Here is a 24,187-nt window from a genome sequence, read left to right as displayed (position 1 = left end):
AATCATCTGAGCTAGTAGGATGGAATTTGATTGTGGTAGGAAAAAGCAACTGCTTTAATAAACTTGATCGAGTAGAAATCTGTATCACTAAACACACATAGATCCAGAACCTGCACAACAGCTGTATGAGAAGTGATTTTAACATCTACACTATACCTTTCCAGCCACAACATGCAGGACAGTTGTGCCATTTATTTGGGTGGGTTAGAATGACTCCTAACCTTCAACAGAAAATATAGACAGCAATTAATAAAAAACCCAACCATCATGAGAGTTAAAAGTTTTATTAGTGTATTCACATATTAGGCAAATGCAACACACATGAAGCTTATTTCTTAGGTTCACAAGTTCTACCGATACATTAGTCTAGTGGTAAAACTAGCATAAATTGGTAACTTCTTTCCCAATTTTTGAAAAGTGTCTGTCCCACTTTTTCAAGGTTTTGATTTTTGGTATTGCTTCTATGCCCTAGTCATTATGGCATAAAAATATCCATCACTAATGTCAATTCAGTTAACAGATTAAAAGCTGTAACACTGGCCCCATATTTGTTCTAAAAGCTATCACTAGCTGTACTTACAAAGTACAGTACTAGTGTAATAGATGAAACAATGGGAAAAACAAAGACAATCCCGCTACTGCCACAATAACAAAAGAATGACAGACAGCTAGATCACAAGCTCATTAGTAAGATATATATTTTTTAAGTCAGAATAACCCTTCTATATAGCTTCCCAACCCATCCCCAACCCAGACCTATTTGTAGGATATATTTCTGAATATTTTTATTATGGTGCAGCTGTAGTGTCCAAGGGTTCACAATAACATGCACGGTCACAAAGAACCTAGAAGTCCTTTGTTGGTCATACCTCAGCAACCACTATGCTAGAGGTTTTGCAAAAGCAACTACTTTTAATAACAAGACCCATTATAACATAATGAATGTGTATGATCTGGTATGCAAATAAGCTATACAAAGCCACACAGATCAGAAATTTAAAATCGGTTACTGAAATATATTAAGAAGATGCATCTATTAAAAATCTATATGAAAGAGTAGTTTACCTTGGGAAAGAGTTTTTCAAGGTATTTAGCTCCAAAAACTAAAACCCATGATTTTTAGTGACATCTGTTCAATGAAAAACTACAGATGTAAGGGGTAAGCCAATAACCTTGTGTACTTAATCCAGTATCCAATACTATGATAAATTCTCATTCAATGAGAAAAAAACACTGACTTCAATGATTCAAACTAAACAAAAAAAGTCCCAAATTACACCATTGCCAGCAATAATGCTGGCACCAGATTCATCAACTCAGATGGGTAGGAAAACGTAGATTCTTAGTATGATGAATACTTGGAATTTATAATATGAATTGATTTAGGCCCCAATTAAGTATATAGTGTCTTAAAATTTCACAGATGAATCTCAAGACATTTCTTTCCCTTCCAATTGAGGGATTTTCTTTTTCTTTAAGAAGGCAGCAAAAAGTTGAGCTTTTTATGTTTAGGACAACTCAAAAATCTGCTTATATTAAAAAATATAAAAGAATAAGGGAGTAGAGTCTTGGAATTTTATAAGAGATTTACCCAAATCAAAAAAACCCAAGCAACTATTAATGGGAACTAAAATGTAGAACAGCACAATACTGTGACATTTGAGATCATGATGTACATACACTTAGTTATTCATGTTATTGATAAACCATTAGGACACTCAATTATATACCAAATAAAAACACCATTAAGAGTCTTGAGTACAGTCCCATCTTCTTTCTGAAGAAGGCATTTCTATACACTAAATTTTCATCTAGTAGCAGAGTATAGGAAACAGAATCCACAAGGTGCTTTAATTGATGAGACTTCAAGTGCTGTTTTTCTTTTTTTTTTTTTCTTTTTTAAAACCCTTTTTAGATAGTAAACAGTTCATGGGGACCACACACAAATACTATGACAGACAAGGTGTTATATTAAGTCTGTTGATTAGACTTGATATTTAGCCCACTGGTAACAAAGGAAGGAGTTTTATGACATGCTGGAGCAGCGTACTGAAGGGGAGCCCATCTGAGTCAATACTTTGTCCAACCATTGTAGAGGTCCATTCAGATGAAGTTCAATCCAGCAAGGAGTGCTTGTTACTGTTTGCCGCCTAGAAAATAAAGAATAGGGAAGTCAGAAAGCAGCTTTAGCTACCATAAAGTTCTCCATCATATGATCAAATCTGTTTCCATCTATATCTCATACACAGAAAGATAAAAATCCACAACCATTACCATAATTGTTACTAAACTTTTTTCAGACAGTCTTTGAAGGAAAAAAGCCCAACAAAAACTCCAAAACACTCCACATCTGTAAGACACATCAATAATTACATGCTTGTCCATAATACATCGAGAATATTCCACTCTGGAGAATAAGAGCTTCAGCGTTTGCTTCAAGTATGCTTCAAGTACCACACCAAGAGCTTTACATCTAAAAAGAAATTCAAAACTAAAGATTGTCCAACCAATGTGGTGTTCACGTCACAGATAGCTGTGTGCAGCTGCATCACAACCTTAAAAGAGTCTGCATGTATAACTGGGTTTGAATTTTGTAGACAGTTACTGAGAAATACAAACTAGAAACCCTTGACTGCACTATTAGCATGGCCAAACAGCACAATGCTATGATGATCATAAGGTCTGGCTTTTTTGGAGCAAATGACAAGATAAATGTATAGGGAAACTGCTAGATGTTGTCAGAAACACTATGTAAAAACACGATGTGTGGTTATACTGTGCTAACTGATGCTATCTCAAAGGAACACTAAAATTTTACCTCCAATTTTCTGTAATCTTACACTTCTACATGTGTTTTGTACTGCAACATCCTCACAAAACCAACCAAAGTAAAAATTGTGTTTCCATTGTCTTCTATATAAGCTTACCTATATTTTTTCACAATAGAAACCCTTAATTAAACACCATATCGCAAGTCTCAGTAAAGCTGAAGGGCTGACAACCAAAAAAGCTTCATTCACTCTCCCATATATTCTTGTTTCAGAGATCTGTTGTTCAAAATTTTTCCTTCTCATCTCCAAATTAAAAAAATCAGTATCAGACATACTCTGCCTGAAAAATCCTGTTATTTTCACTATACCTCCTCCAGGCATGGGGATTTTCCCAAACTAAATTGCCAAGAATACTGTTGCTAATCCAGTTTTTCCTAGTTATTCTAGCTATCCCAAAGTCAAAGCAAGAAGGCATTAAGATTCAAAGGCAGCAGATTATTCAGACACAAACCCAGGCCCTTCATTTTTACTGTTGTCACTGCAATCCTTCGCTTTGAGGAAATCTGTTTACATAAACAGAGGAACTGAAAAGGCAGAAAAATTAGCCATAGAGAAGATGAACTTCCAAAGTTGTTGGTGATTTCACATTTTCTAGGAAAAGAAAGCAACTGAGGTCTGTGCATTCTCAGCACTCTAAAAAACATTGTTTATCTTAGCCCCAAATGCCTATGCCAAAATAAAGTGATCCAATAGAACAACCTAAATTACAGGAAATTTAATTCTATTTAATCTTGAATCCTTTCCCAAAGAAGGAAGCTCATTATCCCAATGCTGTTAACTCCCCTACAATGTGTTCCACAACACACTTCCTCAGAATTTTATAACTGGTTCTGTTCAACAACCCTAGCTTTGCACTATACTGGCAGAAGTTGATAAAGTAGCAACAGTTACTTAGTAGCTGTCTCAAAGCTAAAACTCAGCTTCTTCTACCCACAGATTTCCAGCTTACATATCACTAAGTCTTTTTGCTGTAATTACGTCTCTACTGAACTCTCTTCAGAAGATCATCCTAGATGTGGATAGTTCTTGTGATAACATGAACACTTGACTGCTGATCTGAACTTCTTCCACCATCCTCAATTCTAGCCAACGTGTTGAGCAAAAATTTGTGCTGGTTTGGCACAGAAGTGATTTTTTCTAAGGAAGTTGTGGCAAAATGTTGACAGCTTGATTGACCAATTAGTGTTACATATGCCTCTGGGCTACACAGGTAAAAAATCAGAGGGATTCCAGGAATCTCTCTCTTTCTTCCAGCTTGCCAGCAGGTAACACCGGCTGTGCAGCAGCTGGGTGGGCCAGACCAGGCCCCGCTGCTCCGCCAGGCTGGCAAGGCCAGGTCTGGCTGGGCCCCGGCAGCAGTGGGCAGGAGGAAGGGGAGGTCGCAGCTGCTAACATCCAGCTGACTCTAAGGCCTGCCCTCGATGCCGGCCAGGCCAAGAGAGATGCCCCCCCAGGCCCCAGGGAGCAGCTCCAAATCCGGGTTGGGCCAGGCCCACCCCGGATGAGACCAAGGGGTAGGGGGAGGCATCCATCAGCCTACCTAACTACTGAGATCCTGGATGCTAAGATTCCTGACCGCCGTTTCCCTAAGCCACTCCGATCTCTTGATCTCTCGGCATGAGTTACTCCTCCCTTACCCCCCACCCCGTCCATCAGCGCAGCTTTGAAATCCAACATGATAGGCTGCTGCCCGGCAGAGATCCCATGGCCATCTGCAGGCCCGGGCAAGATGTTAACTCTTTCTTTGACAGATGGGACTTACAAAGCACTAATCCTCTCTCTGAGTGAGAACAGAGTGATTGAGACATAAAGAGACACAGCATGAAACTGAAGTCAGTGAAGAGAGTGCAAAAGTCCTGAGTTGGAGGAAGGATTGAGGAGTTGCCTAGTTTGGGCTGGACTTCTCTTGTGAAGCCATGGAGAATGGAGTAAAATATTCCTGTAACTTACGGAATGCTTTTTAGGGGGATGCAGAGTTCTAGTCATAACTGTGGACTGATATAGCTGTGATCCAATGGAGAATTTTGAACAGAGGAAGATGATTTTGGAGATAAATGAAAAGAACCTTTGTTTTATACTAGAATAGTCATCCTTAACCTGTACCCGAAGAAAGCTGATATGGCCCATATGCAATTATGGGAAAAGCTGCTAAATGGGAGGGACTTCACAGTTTGCAGAATTCCCCAGACAGCTGCAGATTCATGACATGGGAGCCACCAGAGAACTGTTTTCTTGTGGTAATGTCTCCATGGGAGTTCTAAGAGAGGCTCCTCTCCCTAAGAATTGATGAAAGACTATTTTAGAGTGGTGAAACTGATTGAAAATCCCAGGTTTTGTCTCTTTATGATGTTAGTGATAAAGTGAACAGTTGTGTGGTGGGAGGAGAAGTGTTTTGAAGGTTTCATTTTGATTCTCATTATTTTCTTTTAGTTTTGTTAATAAATCTATCTTTAAACCTTTTAAGATTTGGGCCTGCTTTGCTTTTCTCCTAATCCTACCTCACAGCAGGAAAAGGAATAGATGATTCTGGGAGACACTCAAACCACTACACTAATTTTGAGAAACAGAAATCGGCGAACATGAAACCACTACATGAATTTGGTGTTTCCGCCCAGTTCGAACTAAAACCATCACAAAGTTGTAAACTATTTTGTCTACCAAGCTTATAAGCTTGGTAAATAATCAAAATGTACCACTTTGCCATACTTGTGCATTTACCCACATAGCATAAAATGCAAGTAAGGCTCTGGCTTTGCCCAAGCCCGTTCTGATGCCTTAAGTTTTAGCTTTCATGTCTTTCAGATTTTGTGTTGCTTAGGTGTGTAGTTCTGAGCCTCATATTAAGTGCCAGTAAGCTCTCTTCACAGAGTAGGTAGACAAAACAAATCCTTTTCCTGCTGAAGATCAAGGACAACTTTCAGACCCAAAAGCATGAACAACGGGGGACTGAAGGGAGGAACAAGAAGGATGAGAGCTCATAACCTGAAGCTGTAATTGGACAATTAAACCCCAATATGCAAATGGACCAAAACTTATAAAAATGTAAGACCTCGTGACTGGTCAGCCATTTTGTGACCATTTTAAATCCACCTTGGGTGTAGCCCTGGTCAGGCTCCTGTCCTGCCCAAGGTGGATCCGAGAGGCCTTTCAATAAATACCTACTTTATTCTCTAGCTCTGTCCAATGTCTGTTTCAGGTCAGCCTTCCCAAGGCATCAGTTCTATAAGAAACCTTTTTGACATAATGATGAAGCACAGAAGTTTTAACAAGAATGATGGATTTTACAGAGTCTCCTAGCCTATTTTGACAATTCAGACTACATTCATTTAAATTCAAGGTTGTGTTTGCAGGAGCAACCTCATCTTGCTTTAATCACGACTACAGCCTAACTTACAGGTTTTGTGCATCAATAGTTTATTAGCATCATCTTAAATAGAGATGCAAAGAAACTAGTTTGGCATTATGAGAGTAATAAGTTTCCATGGTGTTCTGGCAGTGTTTGCACTGCAGCTTTTTTAATCCTGTGATCTCTCAACAGTTTATAGACTATTAACAACCAATATTCTCCCTCCCTAGAAACAAATTTACCAAAAAGTTCCTCACTGTTTTAATTCAGCACTTACACTCCATTCACTTCAAGTTGTCTCCATATAATCTGACTGATTAGCCTCTTCTGATTTGAATGTTGTATTTAATTACGTGTAAGTCTATGCATACTTAGAGACAAATCCAACAGTTCTTTAAATTTGAGCCACATTCTTTTTTGTGTATCTCTTACTAACAAAGAGGTACCAGTTTATTCCATTACTCAAATTTCTCATTTCATCTAATTAGACTTATACAAAATTGGCTTCATTTATCTGAGAAGCCTCCCCCACATACTCATGCTGCTATTTACATGCGTATATTTCAAGAGCAGATAAAAGAAACAAATCCCCAAGATTCACAGTGGAACCTATACACCATTATTAAAGTTCAGAAATTATATGGATTTTTTAAAAGTCATTATGTATTACAATAGGGTATTGATATGTGAGACTTCATTCTTTCAGGGGACAATTTCTAGAGAGGTTTAAGGAATTAGTTTAAATAAAGAATACAATTGAAATCTATTAAAAAAGCAGATAAAAGGCTATTTTTTCCACTCAAAAATGTTTTTAGCAGTTTTACTACATAAACAGTCATCTTACTCCCACAAATTTTTTTCCATTACAAGTTCTGAAATATTTGTCATCCCTTAAATGCATGTTCTCCAGCTATTTCATTCTGCAGAATGCACTCCAAATGACTTCAATTCTTTCTTTCAGGTACTATCAACTGCATCCCTCATCACAACCTAATGAACTCAATATACTCCCCACAGAACAGGACAGAGACCAAAATGACTGTACATCTAACAAACAGCATATAATCTCACAGCACAAACTGTGAAACTTCTAGATATTGTCAGTGATTTTGCCATAAGCAAGCAAGGAGAACCAAGCGAGGAAACAACTTTGACAACATTCCTTGCTCAACAGCTGACTGTAATACTAAAATCAATTTCTGGTCTTTATAACTTAACTCAATAGCTGAGGAGGGAGAAAAAGGAAAATATGGGGTTCAACTTGCAGACAGCATGTCTACAGTAGCAGTAAGAAGCCTGTAGGTACAGCTTTCAAACCAGACAGAAATAGTACATTAGTGAAAGAAGAAAAATTAACTCTAAAATTAAAAACAAAAGTTTTTTACCTGTATTCAGCTCCCCATCCTTTAACAAAACTCATTCTTATGGTACACATTCTAGTAAGCTGATAAACTGCTTCAAAACCCTGATTCACAGATTGAGCCAGAAGAGCAGCAAATTCTTGGTTATTAAAGATTTTTAGGTTGCATCCTATAAAGAAAAAAAAGTCCAAAGAGTACAATCAATCAATGAATACTTGTGTTTACAACACAGAAACCCAAAACTATGAAAGGAAAGCAAATATCCAGTGAATATATTCACAGAATATTTTTACACAAGACCTTTGGTAAGCTACTAACCTGGTGGAATTTTGCACACAGTTGCAGGATGCCAGCCATATCTTTGATTACAGTTGGGGCTCTGAACAAAAATCGCGCTATCGCTTAAGCACTCAGCAAAAACTTCTCCACCAATATAATAGAGACGTACTCCCCTTCCTGCAGCAAAATTCAGAAGAACTCTAGTTATGATATGACCCAAGAAGATTAACAAATGAGAGTATTTTGTTTCAGAGAAGGCCAAGGTTTTTCTTTATAACAGAAACAGAAATCAATTATCTACAGGACAATACTGCTAGGCTGACAGCTGTAGCAGGAGCAGAACACAATTAACTTGCATTTTTCCTCACACGAACTCAAAATATTTGAAGGAGAAGCAGAATAATTTTTGGTCAAGAGTGAGATAGAATTTTCTAGCCATTTAATGGCTTGTAACCAAATCAAAATTAGAAAGCAGTGTTAATTACCAAATAATTTTTTACTTTAAGAAATACCAGAATCAAAATAAAAATATTAGGTTCAGCAGAGTTAAAACTTGTGCTAGTATTAAAACGTTGTATATGAAGCAGCACAGGCCGCTATGGGAAAAAAGAAAAACATAGCGTACTACTTCAACACTGCTTACATGCACCCATACTATTTCACAACCCACTGCATACCCCTTTCTCTGTACTACTTAAACAAAATCAACAGGACTTCATTTAGGTCTATTACAAAAAAAAAACCAAAAAAAACAAAACAAAAAACAAAACAAAACCAAACCAAAAAACCATAAGAAATTATTGTTCACTTTTAAATTGTGGTTTTGTTCTCTCTCTCTCTGAGTGGAAAAAAAACCTGTATGGCTTATTTCTAGCAGAAGATAAGTAATGTACAATTGAGCTCTCAAAAAAAGCTATTTATAATTAACAGGTTCTTTAAAGGCCATAGTTTCTATTTCCTCTTTTCTTTAAAACATTTTTTCAAACAAAATGTGAATTGCTCTATTAAAAAAAGTGAGAGTTCCTTACATTTTTGCTTTTCCTCATCATTGATCATTTTGATTAGTTGGCACAGGTGTAGCCTGGGCTTCTGCACATCTAAATTTTTATTAGACAAGCATTTGGATTTGGCATAGAGGCAATCAGAAGGTTCTATTAAAAAGGTTGAAATTTTTACTAAAAATCAAACCAAAAAAACTCATGAATATTGCTAAATAAAAGAATCCAGAAAAAAAGGATAGTTTATTGAAGAACCTAAAGCCAAGACACTGCATTGTAGAAAACTATTCTTTACTAACCATTACAAAGAAAATCTTAATCATGTCAAAACAGCATGTTATCTCAACTGCAGCTTTTCCCATTTCAGAAAAGCATTCAAGTACTACCAATGTTCATTCTGCATTTTATAAATTAGAATAAACTAAGCAACATGCTAATATTTTGCAATTAAAGCTTAAATTTCAATTATAAGCAACTCTGAATATAAATGCTACCTAGGGCAGAGCAGTCCAATAAGGAGCCTGAAAGCCAAAAACCTGTCCCTTGGGATACTTTGGTGCGTCATCTTTTTCCAGAAGGCAGAGAACAGCAGCATGAGCAACAGAAATCCCCTACAGCTGAGTGGCTTCTTCCTTTGCCACTTGCATCCTGACAGTTGTCTGACTGCTACTGCCATCAGCTTAGTGACTACTGATCAAGGAAAGGGAGCTCCTTTCAGCTCTAGCCATCACTACATCTCTTCCCGATTGCAACAGGCTGTGGTAACAGAAGCAGCTATATTTCTCCTCAATTTCAGAAGCAGCAACCTCTCTATCTTTTCACTTCTATCCTTAGCAAGAGAGATCAAGCTCTTCTTGGCAAACCCCAAGAGAGAAGTTCTATGGCTGGCTGCACAAGGGTGAAAAGAACCCAAAACACAGATCTGTCCATCCTACCTGGATCATTCCAGATAATTTAATGTCTAAAATGAAATTAAAGATTAGAGATCTTTACCTATGTGTCGCCTTGTCATTTCCACTGTAGCATTTCTGTTTACGTTGGAAAGCAAACCTAGACAAAATCGTTCTGAATTTGATGGATCTGTAAAGCCATCTACAGTCAGGGAAGGCTGGGATGCATGGAAGGTTTCTCCCACTCTCTGATTCAGTTCATAATATGCTATTGAACACCAAAATGCAGGCTCCGAGTAAGTAACTGGTTGCAAGTCTATTAAAAAAAAATTAAAAACAAGCTTAATACAGAATTCAAGGCTGAAAAGAAATCTATCTGCCCTGTTGTAGTCTCCTCAAATTATATTTTACTTGGTGTCATTTTTACCTACTCCAGTAAACAGAATGGAATTTAGACTTTCACACAAAGAAAGAAAGAGGGGAAGAGGGGGTGATCTAATCTGACCACAGCTCATTTAGTTCAGTACTTGCATTTTGCTTGGCAAAATGATTAACCTAATGCTGCTGTGAGTGCCAGACATTGAGACATTTCTGTTGCTTTTCTATAACTTGCAAACATTTTGGCAATGTGTGTTGGTTTAGCATGGATGGTAAAAACTGACTTGTAAGAAAAGATTAAGAAAAGATTAAAAATTAAAAAAGATTAATATTTAATCTTAAAGAAAAGAAACTATCAAACACTGAACCACACAAAGGAAAAAATATTAATATGAAAATGATGTTTCCTTATATTACACTATATTTTATACCATCTCTATCTAAAAGCAGTTCTAAGCTCCTTTTACTCTCCCCTATGAGATCTTATCTTCCCTGTGCATCTTCAGCTTTTCCTGAGTTGCTTCCCCTTTTTACCTACCATCATTACTTACTAAGTGTTCTGAACAGCATTTTTCTGTCATCATTCCTTAAACAAAACCAGGGGAATCTGATCTTCCTGAGTCATTTATACAAATGCACAGCAATGGCACCTGATCAAAACAGGCGGGCAACTAATGTAGGAGCAATGATTGTGTTGCTGTTACGGGTGAAACAGTACACGAGAAGAGTAGCAGAACATATATATAAGGGAGTCAGCAAGTCTGGGAAGCACTATGGATTGGCTAACGTCCTTTAAACTATTTATTTTATAAATGCTTGTCCTGCACACACAACCATATTATTCTTTCTCTTTGCTAGGAACTCAACAGTTGCAGAAATAGAGTAGTAGTTAAGAAGTTATTTACCCAGCCCTATTATGTTTATCATCAGGAAGCCAACCTAATAGTCTCCTAATACAGTTCTTAATTTTTTTAAGTATATTTTCAGTTTTAATGTAATATATACATAAGGAAGAGTTATCACACAGAGAAACAATTACAAGTATTTCCAGCTTACCCAGGCTATGATTAACTGGGGAAAGACTACTAGGAGACAGCTCTGCTGGAGATCCTGTTGAAGCAATACAGATTGTTTCAGAGCAAATGACTCTCATTATTTCAGATAAGTAGGAATAACCATTATCTAGATATAGTTTTACATTGAAATTCTTTGGAATAAGAAACCTCAGAAATACTAACACCACTTTTCCAGCATATCACACACTTATTGTGAATTAAGACTGCATTTCATTTTCCAGACTCATGGGACCCTACCCCTCCTCATAAACTTAATTAACATCTTAGTGTTGTATTTGGCAGAGCTTTTACTTCATGCGCACTCTGTGGACATAACTTTATTTATGTGCTTGTCACAGAATCATAGAATGGTTTGGATTGGAAGGGACCTTCAAGATCATCTAGTTCTAACCCCCCTGCCATGGGCAGGGGCACCTTCAACTAGACCAGGTTACTTAAACTCCATCCAACCTGGCCTTGAACAGTTCCGGGGGGGGTGCAGCCACAACTTTTCTCGGCAACCTGTGCCAGTGCCTCACCACCTTCATAGGAAAGAATTTCTTCCCAATATCTAATCTAACCCTACTCTCTGTCAGTCTGAAGCCATTCCCCCTTGTCCTATCACTCCATGCCCTTGTCCAAAGTCCCTCTCCAGCTCTCATGTAGCCCCTTTAGGTACTGGAAGGTGCTCTAAGGTCTCCCTGGAGCCTTCTCTTCTCCAGGCTGGACAACCCCAACTCTCTCAGCCTGTCTTCATAAGAGAGGTGCTTCAGCCCAGTGAGAAGGTAGTGACTTCTTCTCCAATTCAGTGGAAAAACAGCTAAGAAAAAGTGGAAGAGACAAGCAAGATATTGCCTCTATTCTCAAAGGAGAGGGTTTATCTCTAGAAGAACAAGCTGGATTTCCTTATTTGAGATTATTCTTTCCTGGAAGGAGGAAGGAAAAATTTAGAAAAACATGAACTCTCCAACACAATTTGTGCACTTGTAGACAAAATACAAAGAGGCTTTGCACAGAATCATTCCCACAATGATTGCTGATATCAGGCTTTTTAAATTAAGGTAGCCATTATGACATAGTGGGAAAATATTGCAGTTCTTTCAGAAACTGGTGCAGTTGATTCCATCTAACTGAAAAAGATTGCTAACATTAGCTAACCAAATACACTCAAGTCTGCCAGCAGATAGCAGGATGTTCTTATCCAGCACATTAACTGTTCTTTGACCAATTCTAAAGCCAACCATATTATCTAGAAACTCTTTCATACAAAGGCATGCATGCTTAATATTTCTACTACTCTTTCCATAGAGCCTTCTATACAAGAATTGATTTGAAACATGGCAGAAGTGATAAGGTACCAGAGGTAAGAGACAGGTTCTCAAAATTCAGAGTCTGTAACTTGTTTAGGCCAATAGACACATTGCTTCAATGAACCTGTTTCCAGAAGGTAAAGTTGGGGATGGTTAAAAAAAATGAGCTATTAAAATCGGATGAAAACTTAATTAGACCTATATGCTTTTGTTACAAAACAAATGTAATATACTTAATATGGCACAGAATGTTTTAAAAGCATTCCCCTAACAAAATATTAAGCTGTTCACTAAAGACTGAAAGTGATATTTTAAACAGAAAACACCAGGTTGTACAGAGGAAAACTGTCATCATCTTTTAGGCTGAATTCATTCTGCTATGCAGAGGCATCACAGCTAGTGATCCCAAGTTTTGAAAGTAGTTACCTGTATCCATGCTTTGGTTCAACTGCTGGTCATTTGTTTCTCCATCTTCACTGATATATCCTGGAGGTGGTGTTTCTGTCAAAAAAAAAACAAAAAACAAACAAAAAAAAACAACCAACAAAACACCTAATGGTTCAATGACTGGGGAAATTTGTAAGATTTAGCATTTGGGGTTTTTGTTCTCAAGTCCTCATGAGCTCCATTCAGTACCTAAATACTTTATTAGAATGTCATTTTGCCATCCCTTTCTCCTTCAACTAGGTCTTTAAACACATTACTTGCCTTAATTGTCTATGCAAAATGTATCATCTCTTGTATCCCAGTCGACTGTTCAAATACATTATATAATTCACAGATAATCCTCTTTTTCATTTAAGACAAGATACTTTCACTAGAATAAGTAACAGTTTTGCAATTGTGATCAACAGCTTTCACATTTAGTAGAATTACAAATGAAAAAAACCCCACATCTGGTGACTTGCACAAAAACAAAATGACGAGAGCTGTCTTAATGTACTATAACCATCAGATCAGATACCTTCCCATGCCTTATAGATTTGAAGGTTACTTTTCAGTTCAATTCTCAAATCCATCTTTCTTCATTACCTAAAAGTTGATTTCACTCAGTAATAACTATATTATTTAACTAGTTACACTGCACAAGCTCTATTATCATTAGTACTTCCAAAACGTATTAAAACAATAATCTATTCTTTTAACTAGCTTTCTTTAAAGATGGAGTTTCACTAACCAAAGCAAACTCAGTAACAAGTTTGAAGCATTCTGATACTAGAAACTTTGCCTAATTCAACAGAAATATCTTCAAAATCCAGAAGAGTATGCATGTTCCTTTTCTCCATTCAAAAGGGACTTTGTAATCCAGATAAGTTAACCAATTGCCTTTCAGGAAATAATTTTCTTTGAGCTGGGCAAATGTCTTTTCCTATATGGAGTTGGATTTTGATGATCCTTGTGGGTCCCTTCCAACTCAAGATATTCTATGATTCTATATATTAAAGGCAAAACCTGGACTGCTTTAATGCAAGTGTTTGAAGCTAACTATGTCTACAATCACCTTAGAATTGTCTCTGAGACATCTGAGGGATTAAAAACATTTAATTACATTATTATCAAACAACAGAAATTTAAAACTTTTTGCATAAGGATTAAAATCAAATTATATCAAATATCATGTCTGAGATTTACAGCAATATAGTAAGGTCAGAAGGAAGTCAGTAAGAGGAAACTAGATTAAGTCAGTTGATTAAAAAAATTAACCAAAAGAAATATATCTTTGGTTCACTCTGTAAAACTAGTGAGCTAAATATAGTTGTGACAAAATTCAAATGAGAATTTAAAAGGATGATTAAGGGAAATCTTCACTAGCAAGAATTATGATAACAAAAATCATACTAATTTTTATCATTTTAATTGAATTCATTGTGATAAAGTGGACTCCACCCTTCTCCAAATCATTTATTATAGTTAAGTCCATAGCCATGGTAAAAGGTCGATAACCATTTCCAGTCCAACCCATGCCTCCTGTTTCCAGTTGCTAATCTAGAGTCTTTGGCACAGATTATTTTCCATAACTAATCTCTGTCTGAATAGAGGTTTCCTCCACATAGTACTATTAATGGAACATACAGCCTCAATGGCCATCCTGCACCTTCACAACTGCCATCTTCCCAGCTGTAAGTGAAACCAACCTCTCTGTAGACCATATATTGAGACAGTATTGTGGTGCAAAGCTAACATGGTCTTAGTCTGGCCTATCACTAAAGAAAATGGTTCTCTGAAGCAGGTTGTCAAGACACACAAGACTTATCAGAACCTAGCTAAGTGTTCAAGATTAATTCAGCAAGGTCAAAAAAAGTAAGATGCCATGAATATAACAGGAGGGTGTCAGTGACAAAGATAAGGAGGCAAGATGTGGTTAGCTGCATAAACATTTGAAAATCATGTGAATACCCACAATCTCCTTGAACAAACTTCCTCCAAATAACTACCTAGCTGCTGTAGCTCATTTCCATAGCACTGAATTTGCAAATGGTAGCTTTCCAGTAAGTTGTTAGCAAATGGTATCAAAAGCCCTCATGTTGGAACCCTGAGCACTGAGAATTTTAGACTTTCTCTGCTGACAGGCACCAACCCCCAAGAAAACACTACATTTGACCTGAGGCCTTGGAAAAGGATTCCAAAATTGAATGATAGTGCTGGGAATATGGGTGTGTAGTTTGAATATAGAAGTGTGTAATATCACATGGTGAAAAACTTAGAGTTTAAGGTTTTAGAATATAGTAATATACATAAAGCAAGATGGAGGTTTTAGGGCATAGGCTAGTCCTCCTTTTTCACCTTCTTTTTCATGGGTCTGGGTGGTATTTTGTAATTGGATAGAAAAATCTGCATTGAGGACCATGGGTAGTTGGTTATTGGGTTAAAGATAAAAATAATTTAGATGTCATTTCATAATTGGACAATTTATCCTTAAAAGGCCTTCTAAAGAAAGAGATGGAGCCATTTTTTACTTAGCTAGCTAGAACTCACAACTTGTGAGACTGTAACATAGATAAGAATTATAAGCATCTGAGTCTGAACGTGAAACGTCTCTCGAGCATTTAACCCTGACTAACAGAAAAGAAAATAAAAATGCAACACCCTCAGACTGACTCAAAAAAAGCATACATCGGTTAGAAAAGCAGCACCAATTTCAATCCCCTTAAATTCCTCTTTAAAGATCTGCTGTCCCTAGCCGGAAACAAACATTGCCCAGATTAAACAGATGAGAACAAATTTATTGCATTTTTAATGCCATTTCAATTCCTGGATACATTTAAAGAAAACATGAGCAACGACCTGTTTAAGAAACATAGATACAATTTCTACATTGCACATATTTGAGTTTCAAGTAATTTTATTCTTCAAGAGAGTCCAGAACTGAATTTTCAGCTTGTTCATAACATACCTGCATAAAACATTTATGAGAAAACTACAGCTTCACTTGGTTTTACAGCCCAGGTGTTGATAAGGGTATTCTTGAAATGAGTCCCATTGTCTGACTCAATCCTCTCAGGGGTACCATGCCTCAAAAGGACTTGCTTTTCAAGGCCTAGAATGGGTTTTCGGGCCGTAGCGTGAGGCACAGGGTAGGTTTCCAGCCATCCTATGGTGGCTTCTACCATTGTGAGTACATAGCGCTTACCTTGGCATGTCTGGGGCAGTGTAATATAATCAATCTGCCAGGCCTCTCCATACTTATATTTGGACCACTGCCTACCATACCATAGAGGCTTCACCCGTTTGGCCTGCTTGATCACAGCGCACATCTCACAGTCATGGATAACCTGAGAAATACTGTCCATGGTTAGATCCACCCCTCGGTCTTGTGCCCACTTATAGGTGGCATCTCTGCCCTGATGACCTGAGGCATCATGAGCCCATTGAGCTAGGAACAACTCTCCCTTGTGTTGCCAATCTAAGTCTATCTTTGACACCTCTATCTTTGCAGCCTGATCTACCTGCTCATTGTTTTGGTTCTCCTCATTAGCTCTACTCTTGGGGACATGGGCATCTACATAGTGGACTTTCACAGGTAGTTTCCCTACCCTGGTAGTGATATCTTTTCATTCTTCAGCAGCCCAAATCGGTTTTCCTCTACGCTGCCAATTAGCCTTTTTCCAGTTCTCCAACCATCCCCACAGAGCATTGGCTATCATCCATGAATCAGTATAAAGCTAGAGCTTTGGCCACTTCTCTCTTTCAGCAATGTCCAGGGCAAATTGAACAGCTTTGAGTTCAGCAAGTTGGCCTGACCCACCTACTCCTTCAGTAGCTTGTGCGACCTGTCATGTGGGGCTCCATATGACTGCTTTCCACTTATGTTTCACCCCTACAATGCAACAAGTACTATCTGTAAAAGAACGTAACATGTTTCTTCTGCTGGCAGTTGGTTGTACGGTGGAGCTTCTTCAGCATGTATCACTTGCTCTTGTTCCTCTTCATCTGTGAGACTAAAATTTTCACCTTCAGGCCAATTTGTAATTATCTCCAAAATCCCAGGGCGATTCAGTTGTCCAATACGGGCGTGTTGTGTGATGAGCAATCCACTTGGTCCATGTGGCATTGGTGGCATGGTGGGTAGAGGGAACCTTTGCTTTAAACATCCACCCCAGCACTGGTAGTCGGGGTGCCAGGAAGAGTTTTGTTTCAGTGCCTATTACCTTTGAGGCAGCTCAGACTCCTTCATAGGCTGATAAAATTTCCTTCTCTGTTGGAGTGTAGTTGGCTTCAGACCCTCTGTAGCTTTGACTCCAGAATCCCAGTGGCCGGCCTCGAGTCTCCCCAGGCACCTTCTGCCAAAGGCTCTAGGACAGACCATGGCTCCCGGCTGCAGAGTAAAGCACATTCTTCACATCTGGTCCTGTCCTGACTGGGCCAAGGGCTACTGCATGAGCGATCTCCTGCTTGATCTGGGCAAAAGCGTGTTGCTGTTCAGGGCTCCACTGGTAAGTGTTCTTCTTGCAGGTGACCAGGTAGAGAGGGCTCACAATCTGGCTCTACTCAGGAATATGCATTCTCCAAAAACCTATGACACCTAAGAAAGCTTGTGTCTCCTTGTATGTTGGTAGAGACATTGCTGTGATCTTGTTGATGACATCAGTAGGAATCTGACACCGTGCATCTTGCCACTTTATTCCCTGGAACTGGATCTCTAGGGCAGGTCCCTTAACTTTACTCTTCTTGATGACAAAAAAGGCTTTCAGGAGAATCTGGATGATCTTCTCTCCTTTCTCAAACACTTCTGCTGCAGTATTCCCCCACACAATGATGTTATCAATGTACTGCAGATGTTCTGGAGCCTCATCCTTTTCTAGTGCAGTCTGAATCAGTCCATGGGAGATGGTAGGACTGTGCTTCCACCCCTGGCACAATTGGTTCCAGGTGTACTGCACACCCCTCCATGTGAAGGCAAACTGAAGCCTGCATTCTGCTGCCAAAGGAATGGAGAAAAATGCATTGGCAATGTCAGTAGTGGCATACCACCTCGCTGCCTTGGACTCCAGCTCGTACTGGAGCTCTAACATGTCTGGCACAGCAGCGCTCAATGGTGGAGTCACTTCATTCAAGGCATGAGAGGCCACAGTCAATCTCCATTCTCCTTCATATTTGTGCACAGGCCAAATGGGGCTGTTGAAGGGTGAGTGTGTTTTGCTGACCACCCATTGGCTTTCCCGCTCACGGATCATCTTGTGGATGGGGATCACAGCATCTCGAGTTGTTCTGTACTGTCGGCGATGCACTGTCGAAGTGGCAATTGGCACTCGTTGCTCTTCTCTCTTCAGAAGTCCTACTGCAGATGGGTTCTCTGATAGTCCAGGCAAGGTGTTCAATTGCTTAACACCCTCTGTCTCTACAGCTGCTATCCAGAATGCTCACTTGAATCCTTTTGGGTCGTTGTAATATCAATTTTGGAGGAAGTTTATGCCCAAAATGCATGGGGCCTCTTGGCCAATCACAATAGAGCATCTCTTCCACTCATTTCCTGTCAGGCTCACATCAGCTTCCACCAAAGTAAAATCCTGCGATCCCCCTGTCACACCAGCAATAGAAACAGATTCATCCCCCACATGGTTTGATGGGAGTATTGTGCACTGCGCACCAGTGTCAACCAAGGCCTTATATTTTTGTGGTTCTAATGTGCCAGGCCAACGAATCCACACAGTCCAAAAAACGCAATTTTCCCTAGCCTCTACCTGGCTAGAGGCAGGGCCCCTGTAAGCCTGGTTATCTGTCTTTCCCTGGGTAACTGGAGCTGCTTCCTTTTTGGTGGAACTTCCTCTCTGGGTCTTGCCTTCCTTCAATTCACGCACCCATTGTGCCAGAGCAGCAGTAGATTTTCCATCCCATCTACTCATATTTTCTCCACAATCACACAGTAATGACCACAGCTCAGCTCATAGGGTGTCCCTTCTCTCCCTATCTGAGGAACATCTGCATTTGGTGCCAGAACCTCTGACTTGTAATGCAGAGACTTGGAGAAGGTTCCCTTTAATCTCCTCCCTGACTTTCTTGTGGTTCTCCTCTACCTTGTCTTCTAATTTCTGCAGACGGGTTTCCACAGCTGTGATTCTTGCATGTTGGACCATGCATGGCATCTGCATATGCTCGGAGCTTCTTTGCCATATCCAGCATGGTCTCCCCCATGTCATCCTGCTTCATTACTGCTAAAGCAAAAGAGTATTCTTGTGGCCCAATCGTACAAGTTTTTGCCACATCACGGGTGTACATGGTACTAAGTCTGGGTTCCTAGTGTTTACGTCATCTGAGAGGACAATCTCCACCACTGCCATTTCTCTCAAGCGTTGAATCCCTTGTTCTATGGGCTTCCACTAGGTTTGCTGAATACAGAGATCATCTGCACACAGATATCTTTCTGCCACACTTCCCAGGACCTGTTCCCAGAGACTGCAAGGATGAGCCTCCCTTATCATTCCTTGGTCAATAACCGGATCATGTGATAGGGATCCCAAATGCCTCGCTTCAGTGCTGTCCAGAATTGTAGCCTTGCCTGCAGCATCCCAAAGACAGACTCTCCAACTAAATATAGATTCATCAGGTCATTGAGTATAATGCTTTCTTATGCCACAAAGGTCCTTCAGGGAAATGGAATTAATATTGGCTTCTGATCCTGTGCCAGATGCTTTGGCTTCTGATTTTGGTGAAGGTCCTTCTCCTGGGTCATCGTCATCCACTGGTCGATTGGTTTGGTCTTGTGCCAGTTTGTTGGGCTCCTGATCTTGTGCCAGTTGATTCGGCTTCTGATCGTGTGTCTGTTGCTTCGGCTTCTGATTGGGTGTCGGGAAGCATTGAGGGTCCTTCACCTAGATCACTGTCCACTGGTTGATCGGTTTTGTGTGTATGCTTCTTTCCATTAGCAACTGCCAGTGTCTTAGGCTCACTGTCTGGTTTACCTACAACCTGAGTAACTGGGGTGTTGGCTGCAGCCTGAGTGACTGGGGTAGCTGCTGATTTATCTTCCTTCCCCCCTGCCTCTATCTGCTCCCCTACAATATCAAGCCGCGTGTGATAAGCATATGCCAGGGCCCAGCTTATTGCAATGAGCTTTTTCTCCTTAGAGTCATCATGGCAGTTCTCTTCCAGATATTTCCCCCACCTCATCTGGGTTCTGAATTTGTTCACATGAAAAATTCCCAAGCTGCGGGATCAGAAAACTCCTTCAGGGTTCAGCCCATTCTCTCCCATTCTCCACACCATTCAGGATTTTCCATACCTGGGCCTACTTCTGGGTCAGGGGCCTCATCAGCTCTTCTGGACATCTCAGTCCTCATTCTAGACAAGCTACAGACCATATAGAGGAAGCTTACCAGACTAAATACCAGGAAGGTGGCCTCTTTAACATTCAGGGGACACTGAACATTCTCCAAAAGTGATGTAACCAATTCAAAAGAGAAGAGGGACAGGAAAGGCTGAAAAGCTTCATCCCCTACTACTCCTCTAACAAACTGGGTGCAATTACTAATAAATCCCCAAAACATGATGCTGGAACTATGACGCAGGGTAGGACGAAGAAACCATAAATCAAACATACCTGGAACAAACTCCAGTACCTTTATAACCTTCCTATAAATCATTACCACCGAGCCCAACAAAACAGCCATCCTAATTCGTGCATCTCTACTGTAAAAGCTATGTGTTAGGGACAACACTGGGGGTATTTCCAGATAAGAAAACAAACCTAGGGACCAGAAAGGTATTAAAACCTCAAAAAAGCCTAGGGAACAGAAACACAGAAAGGACTCCATTCCAAGAGACATTATATATTCAAGGAGCAACATGGCTACTAACTGCTTTATCCCCACACAAAGTACAACCAAAATGCAATCAGTACAAGGTTTTTCCACTCTCTTGAGCCACACACTGGGCACCAATAAAAAATGAATTGTCCTGGTTTAGGGAAAATTTGGGAGGAAACCCCAGAATAGGGTCCCTCCGGGAAGCAAACCCAAATGGCCCCTCCCCCAACTAGTCCAGGAAAGAACTTCCTCGGAGAAAAGTGGAAAAAACTATTTATTTAACAAACAAAGTGCCCACAAGCACAAAGAATGAACAATATCAAACAATAAAACCTTTTGTTGCTCTGAAGTGAGATGGTAAATTCAGAAAGGTCTTGCCGTGGGTAGCTCAGCTTGCTCGGTCTCTTATCAGTCCCTCCGGAGGTCCAGGCCCCGGTGGGATGCAGCAGGTGTGAGTTCCTGGTGCTCTTCTGGGTCTTTCAGTCCGGAGCAGGTTTAAACAGTCCCAAGAAAAAAGAAAAAAAAACAGTCCAGGGAACTTCTCTGCCCTAGCTAGCTAAAACTAACTAAAAGCACAAGAGATCTCTGTCCCGCTGCTGTCTGTGCCTCAGACGAACACTCTCCAGAGAAGGAATGTGGAGGAGTGAGCAGTTTCTCCAAAACAAACGGTGCGCTTCTTCTCCATGCTTCACTCTCAAAACCAGTCTTAAAGGCACAGAACTCAATATCCAACACAGACAGAACAGATGATTTGGGATACAAGCATCATAAAGTCACCCTAGGGCATTCCACCCCTTATCCCCATATCATCATATTATTACCAAAACAAAAAGAAATTCTAGTTATACAAACATACATTATACATATATATATCTATATAAAAACAATATACAGCTATATGTAGCCAATGGCAGTGACATTCAGGAAACAGTGATATTTACACATGGTTCTCACCCAACAATCAGATCTCTTTCCATTCTTCTGCATTATCCACCATGTGCAACCTGGTCCCTGAGCAAAGACAATCCCACGGATGGGTTTGTCTGTACTTGAGGCAGAACTGATCCAAACTGCCTTCCCTGACAAACCTTTGGCATGCACCACTGGGACTTTATCTCCATCTACTGTATGTAGGAGCTCAGACTGGGCAGGGCCTGCTCTGTTGGTGGAGCTGCAGGTGTTAATCAACCAGGTGGCCTTTGCCAGATGCTGCTCCCAATTCTTGAAAGATCCCCCACCCAGTGCTTGCAAGATGGTTTTTAACAGTCCATTACACCTCTCCACTTTGCCTGCAGGTGGTGCATGGTAGGGGATATGGTACACCCAGTCAATGCCGTGTTTCCTAGCCGAGGTGTTGATAAGGGTATTCTTGAAATGAGTCCCATTGTCTGACTCAATCCTCTCAGGGGTACCATGCCTCAAAAGGACTTGCTTTTCAAGGCCTAGAATGGGTTTTCGGGCCGTAGCGTGAGGCACAGGGTAGGTTTCCAGCCATCCTATGGTGGCTTCTACCATTGTGAGTACATAGCGCTTACCTTGGCATGTCTGGGGCAGTGTAATATAATCAATCTGCCAGGCCTCTCCATACTTATATTTGGACCACTGCCTACCATACCATAGAGGCTTCACCCGTTTGGCCTGCTTGATCACAGCGCACATCTCACAGTCATGGATAACCTGAGAAATACTGTCCATGGTTAGATCCACCCCTCGGTCTTGTGCCCACTTATAGGTGGCATCTCTGCCCTGATGACCTGAGGCATCATGAGCCCATTGAGCTAGGAACAACTCTCCCTTGTGTTGCCAATCTAAGTCTATCTTTGACACCTCTATCTTTGCAGCCTGATCTACCTGCTCATTGTTTTGGTTCTCCTCATTAGCTCTACTCTTGGGGACATGGGCATCTACATAGTGGACTTTCACAGGTAGTTTCCCTACCCTGGTAGTGATATCTTTTCATTCTTCAGCAGCCCAAATCGGTTTTCCTCTACGCTGCCAATTAGCCTTTTTCCAGTTCTCCAACCATCCCCACAGAGCATTGGCTATCATCCATGAATCAGTATAAAGCTAGAGCTTTGGCCACTTCTCTCTTTCAGCAATGTCCAGGGCAAATTGAACAGCTTTGAGTTCAGCAAGTTGGCCTGACCCACCTACTCCTTCAGTAGCTTGTGCGACCTGTCATGTGGGGCTCCATATGACTGCTTTCCACTTATGTTTCACCCCTACAATGCAACAAGTACTATCTGTAAAAGAACGTAACATGTTTCTTCTGCTGGCAGTTGGTTGTACGGTGGAGCTTCTTCAGCATGTATCACTTGCTCTTGTTCCTCTTCATCTGTGAGACTAAAATTTTCACCTTCAGGCCAATTTGTAATTATCTCCAAAATCCCAGGGCGATTCAGTTGTCCAATACGGGCGTGTTGTGTGATGAGCAATCCACTTGGTCCATGTGGCATTGGTGGCATGGTGGGTAGAGGGAACCTTTGCTTTAAACATCCACCCCAGCACTGGTAGTCGGGGTGCCAGGAAGAGTTTTGTTTCAGTGCCTATTACCTTTGAGGCAGCTCAGACTCCTTCATAGGCTGATAAAATTTCCTTCTCTGTTGGAGTGTAGTTGGCTTCAGACCCTCTGTAGCTTTGACTCCAGAATCCCAGTGGCCGGCCTCGAGTCTCCCCAGGCACCTTCTGCCAAAGGCTCTAGGACAGACCATGGCTCCCGGCTGCAGAGTAAAGCACATTCTTCACATCTGGTCCTGTCCTGACTGGGCCAAGGGCTACTGCATGAGCGATCTCCTGCTTGATCTGGGCAAAAGCGTGTTGCTGTTCAGGGCTCCACTGGTAAGTGTTCTTCTTGCAGGTGATCAGGTAGAGAGGGCTCACAATCTGGCTCTACTCAGGAATATGCATTCTCCAAAAACCTATGACACCTAAGAAAGCTTGTGTCTCCTTGTATGTTGGTAGAGACATTGCTGTGATCTTGTTGATGACATCAGTAGGAATCTGACACCGTGCATCTTGCCACTTTATTCCCTGGAACTGGATCTCTAGGGCAGGTCCCTTAACTTTACTCTTCTTGATGACAAAAAAGGCTTTCAGGAGAATCTGGATGATCTTCTCTCCTTTCTCAAACACTTCTGCTGCAGTATTCCCCCACACAATGATGTTATCAATGTACTGCAGATGTTCTGGAGCCTCATCCTTTTCTAGTGCAGTCTGAATCAGTCCATGGGAGATGGTAGGACTGTGCTTCCACCCCTGGCACAATTGGTTCCAGGTGTACTGCACACCCCTCCATGTGAAGGCAAACTGAAGCCTGCATTCTGCTGCCAAAGGAATGGAGAAAAATGCATTGGCAATGTCAGTAGTGGCATACCACCTCGCTGCCTTGGACTCCAGCTCGTACTGGAGCTCTAACATGTCTGGCACAGCAGCGCTCAATGGTGGAGTCACTTCATTCAAGGCATGAGAGGCCACAGTCAATCTCCATTCTCCTTCA

The 24,187-nt window shown here is 40.5% G+C and overlaps 1 protein-coding gene across 5 annotated transcripts in view; it reads right to left on the bottom strand.

Moving 5' to 3' along the window:
• Positions 1–265: 265 nt before the first annotated feature.
• The window catches only part of LOC310922192 (mothers against decapentaplegic homolog 2-like), a 90,249-nt gene continuing 66,327 nt past the window's right edge, over positions 266–24,187 (bottom strand). For 4 of the 5 annotated variants that reach the window (XM_083882609.1, XM_083882610.1, XM_083882612.1 and 1 more), the window contains 6 exons: positions 12,875–12,949; positions 11,140–11,193; positions 9,809–10,021; positions 7,857–7,994; positions 7,563–7,707; positions 266–2,150 (listed from right to left, as the gene is read on the bottom strand). In XM_083882609.1, coding sequence (XP_083738735.1) covers positions 2,027–2,150; positions 7,563–7,707; positions 7,857–7,994; positions 9,809–10,021; positions 11,140–11,193; positions 12,875–12,949 — 749 coding nt within the window. In that variant the 3' untranslated portion in view covers positions 266–2,026. The remainder of the gene's footprint in view (positions 2,151–7,562; positions 7,708–7,856; positions 7,995–9,808; positions 10,022–11,139; positions 11,194–12,874; positions 12,950–24,187) is intronic. The other variant, XM_083882613.1, reaches the window with a different exon arrangement.

Source organism: Zosterops lateralis, assembly GCF_965231275.1.
Source record: "Zosterops lateralis genome assembly, chromosome: W".
Taxonomy (NCBI): domain Eukaryota; kingdom Metazoa; phylum Chordata; class Aves; order Passeriformes; family Zosteropidae; genus Zosterops; species Zosterops lateralis.
This window is presented reverse-complemented; position numbering and strand designations above follow the sequence as displayed.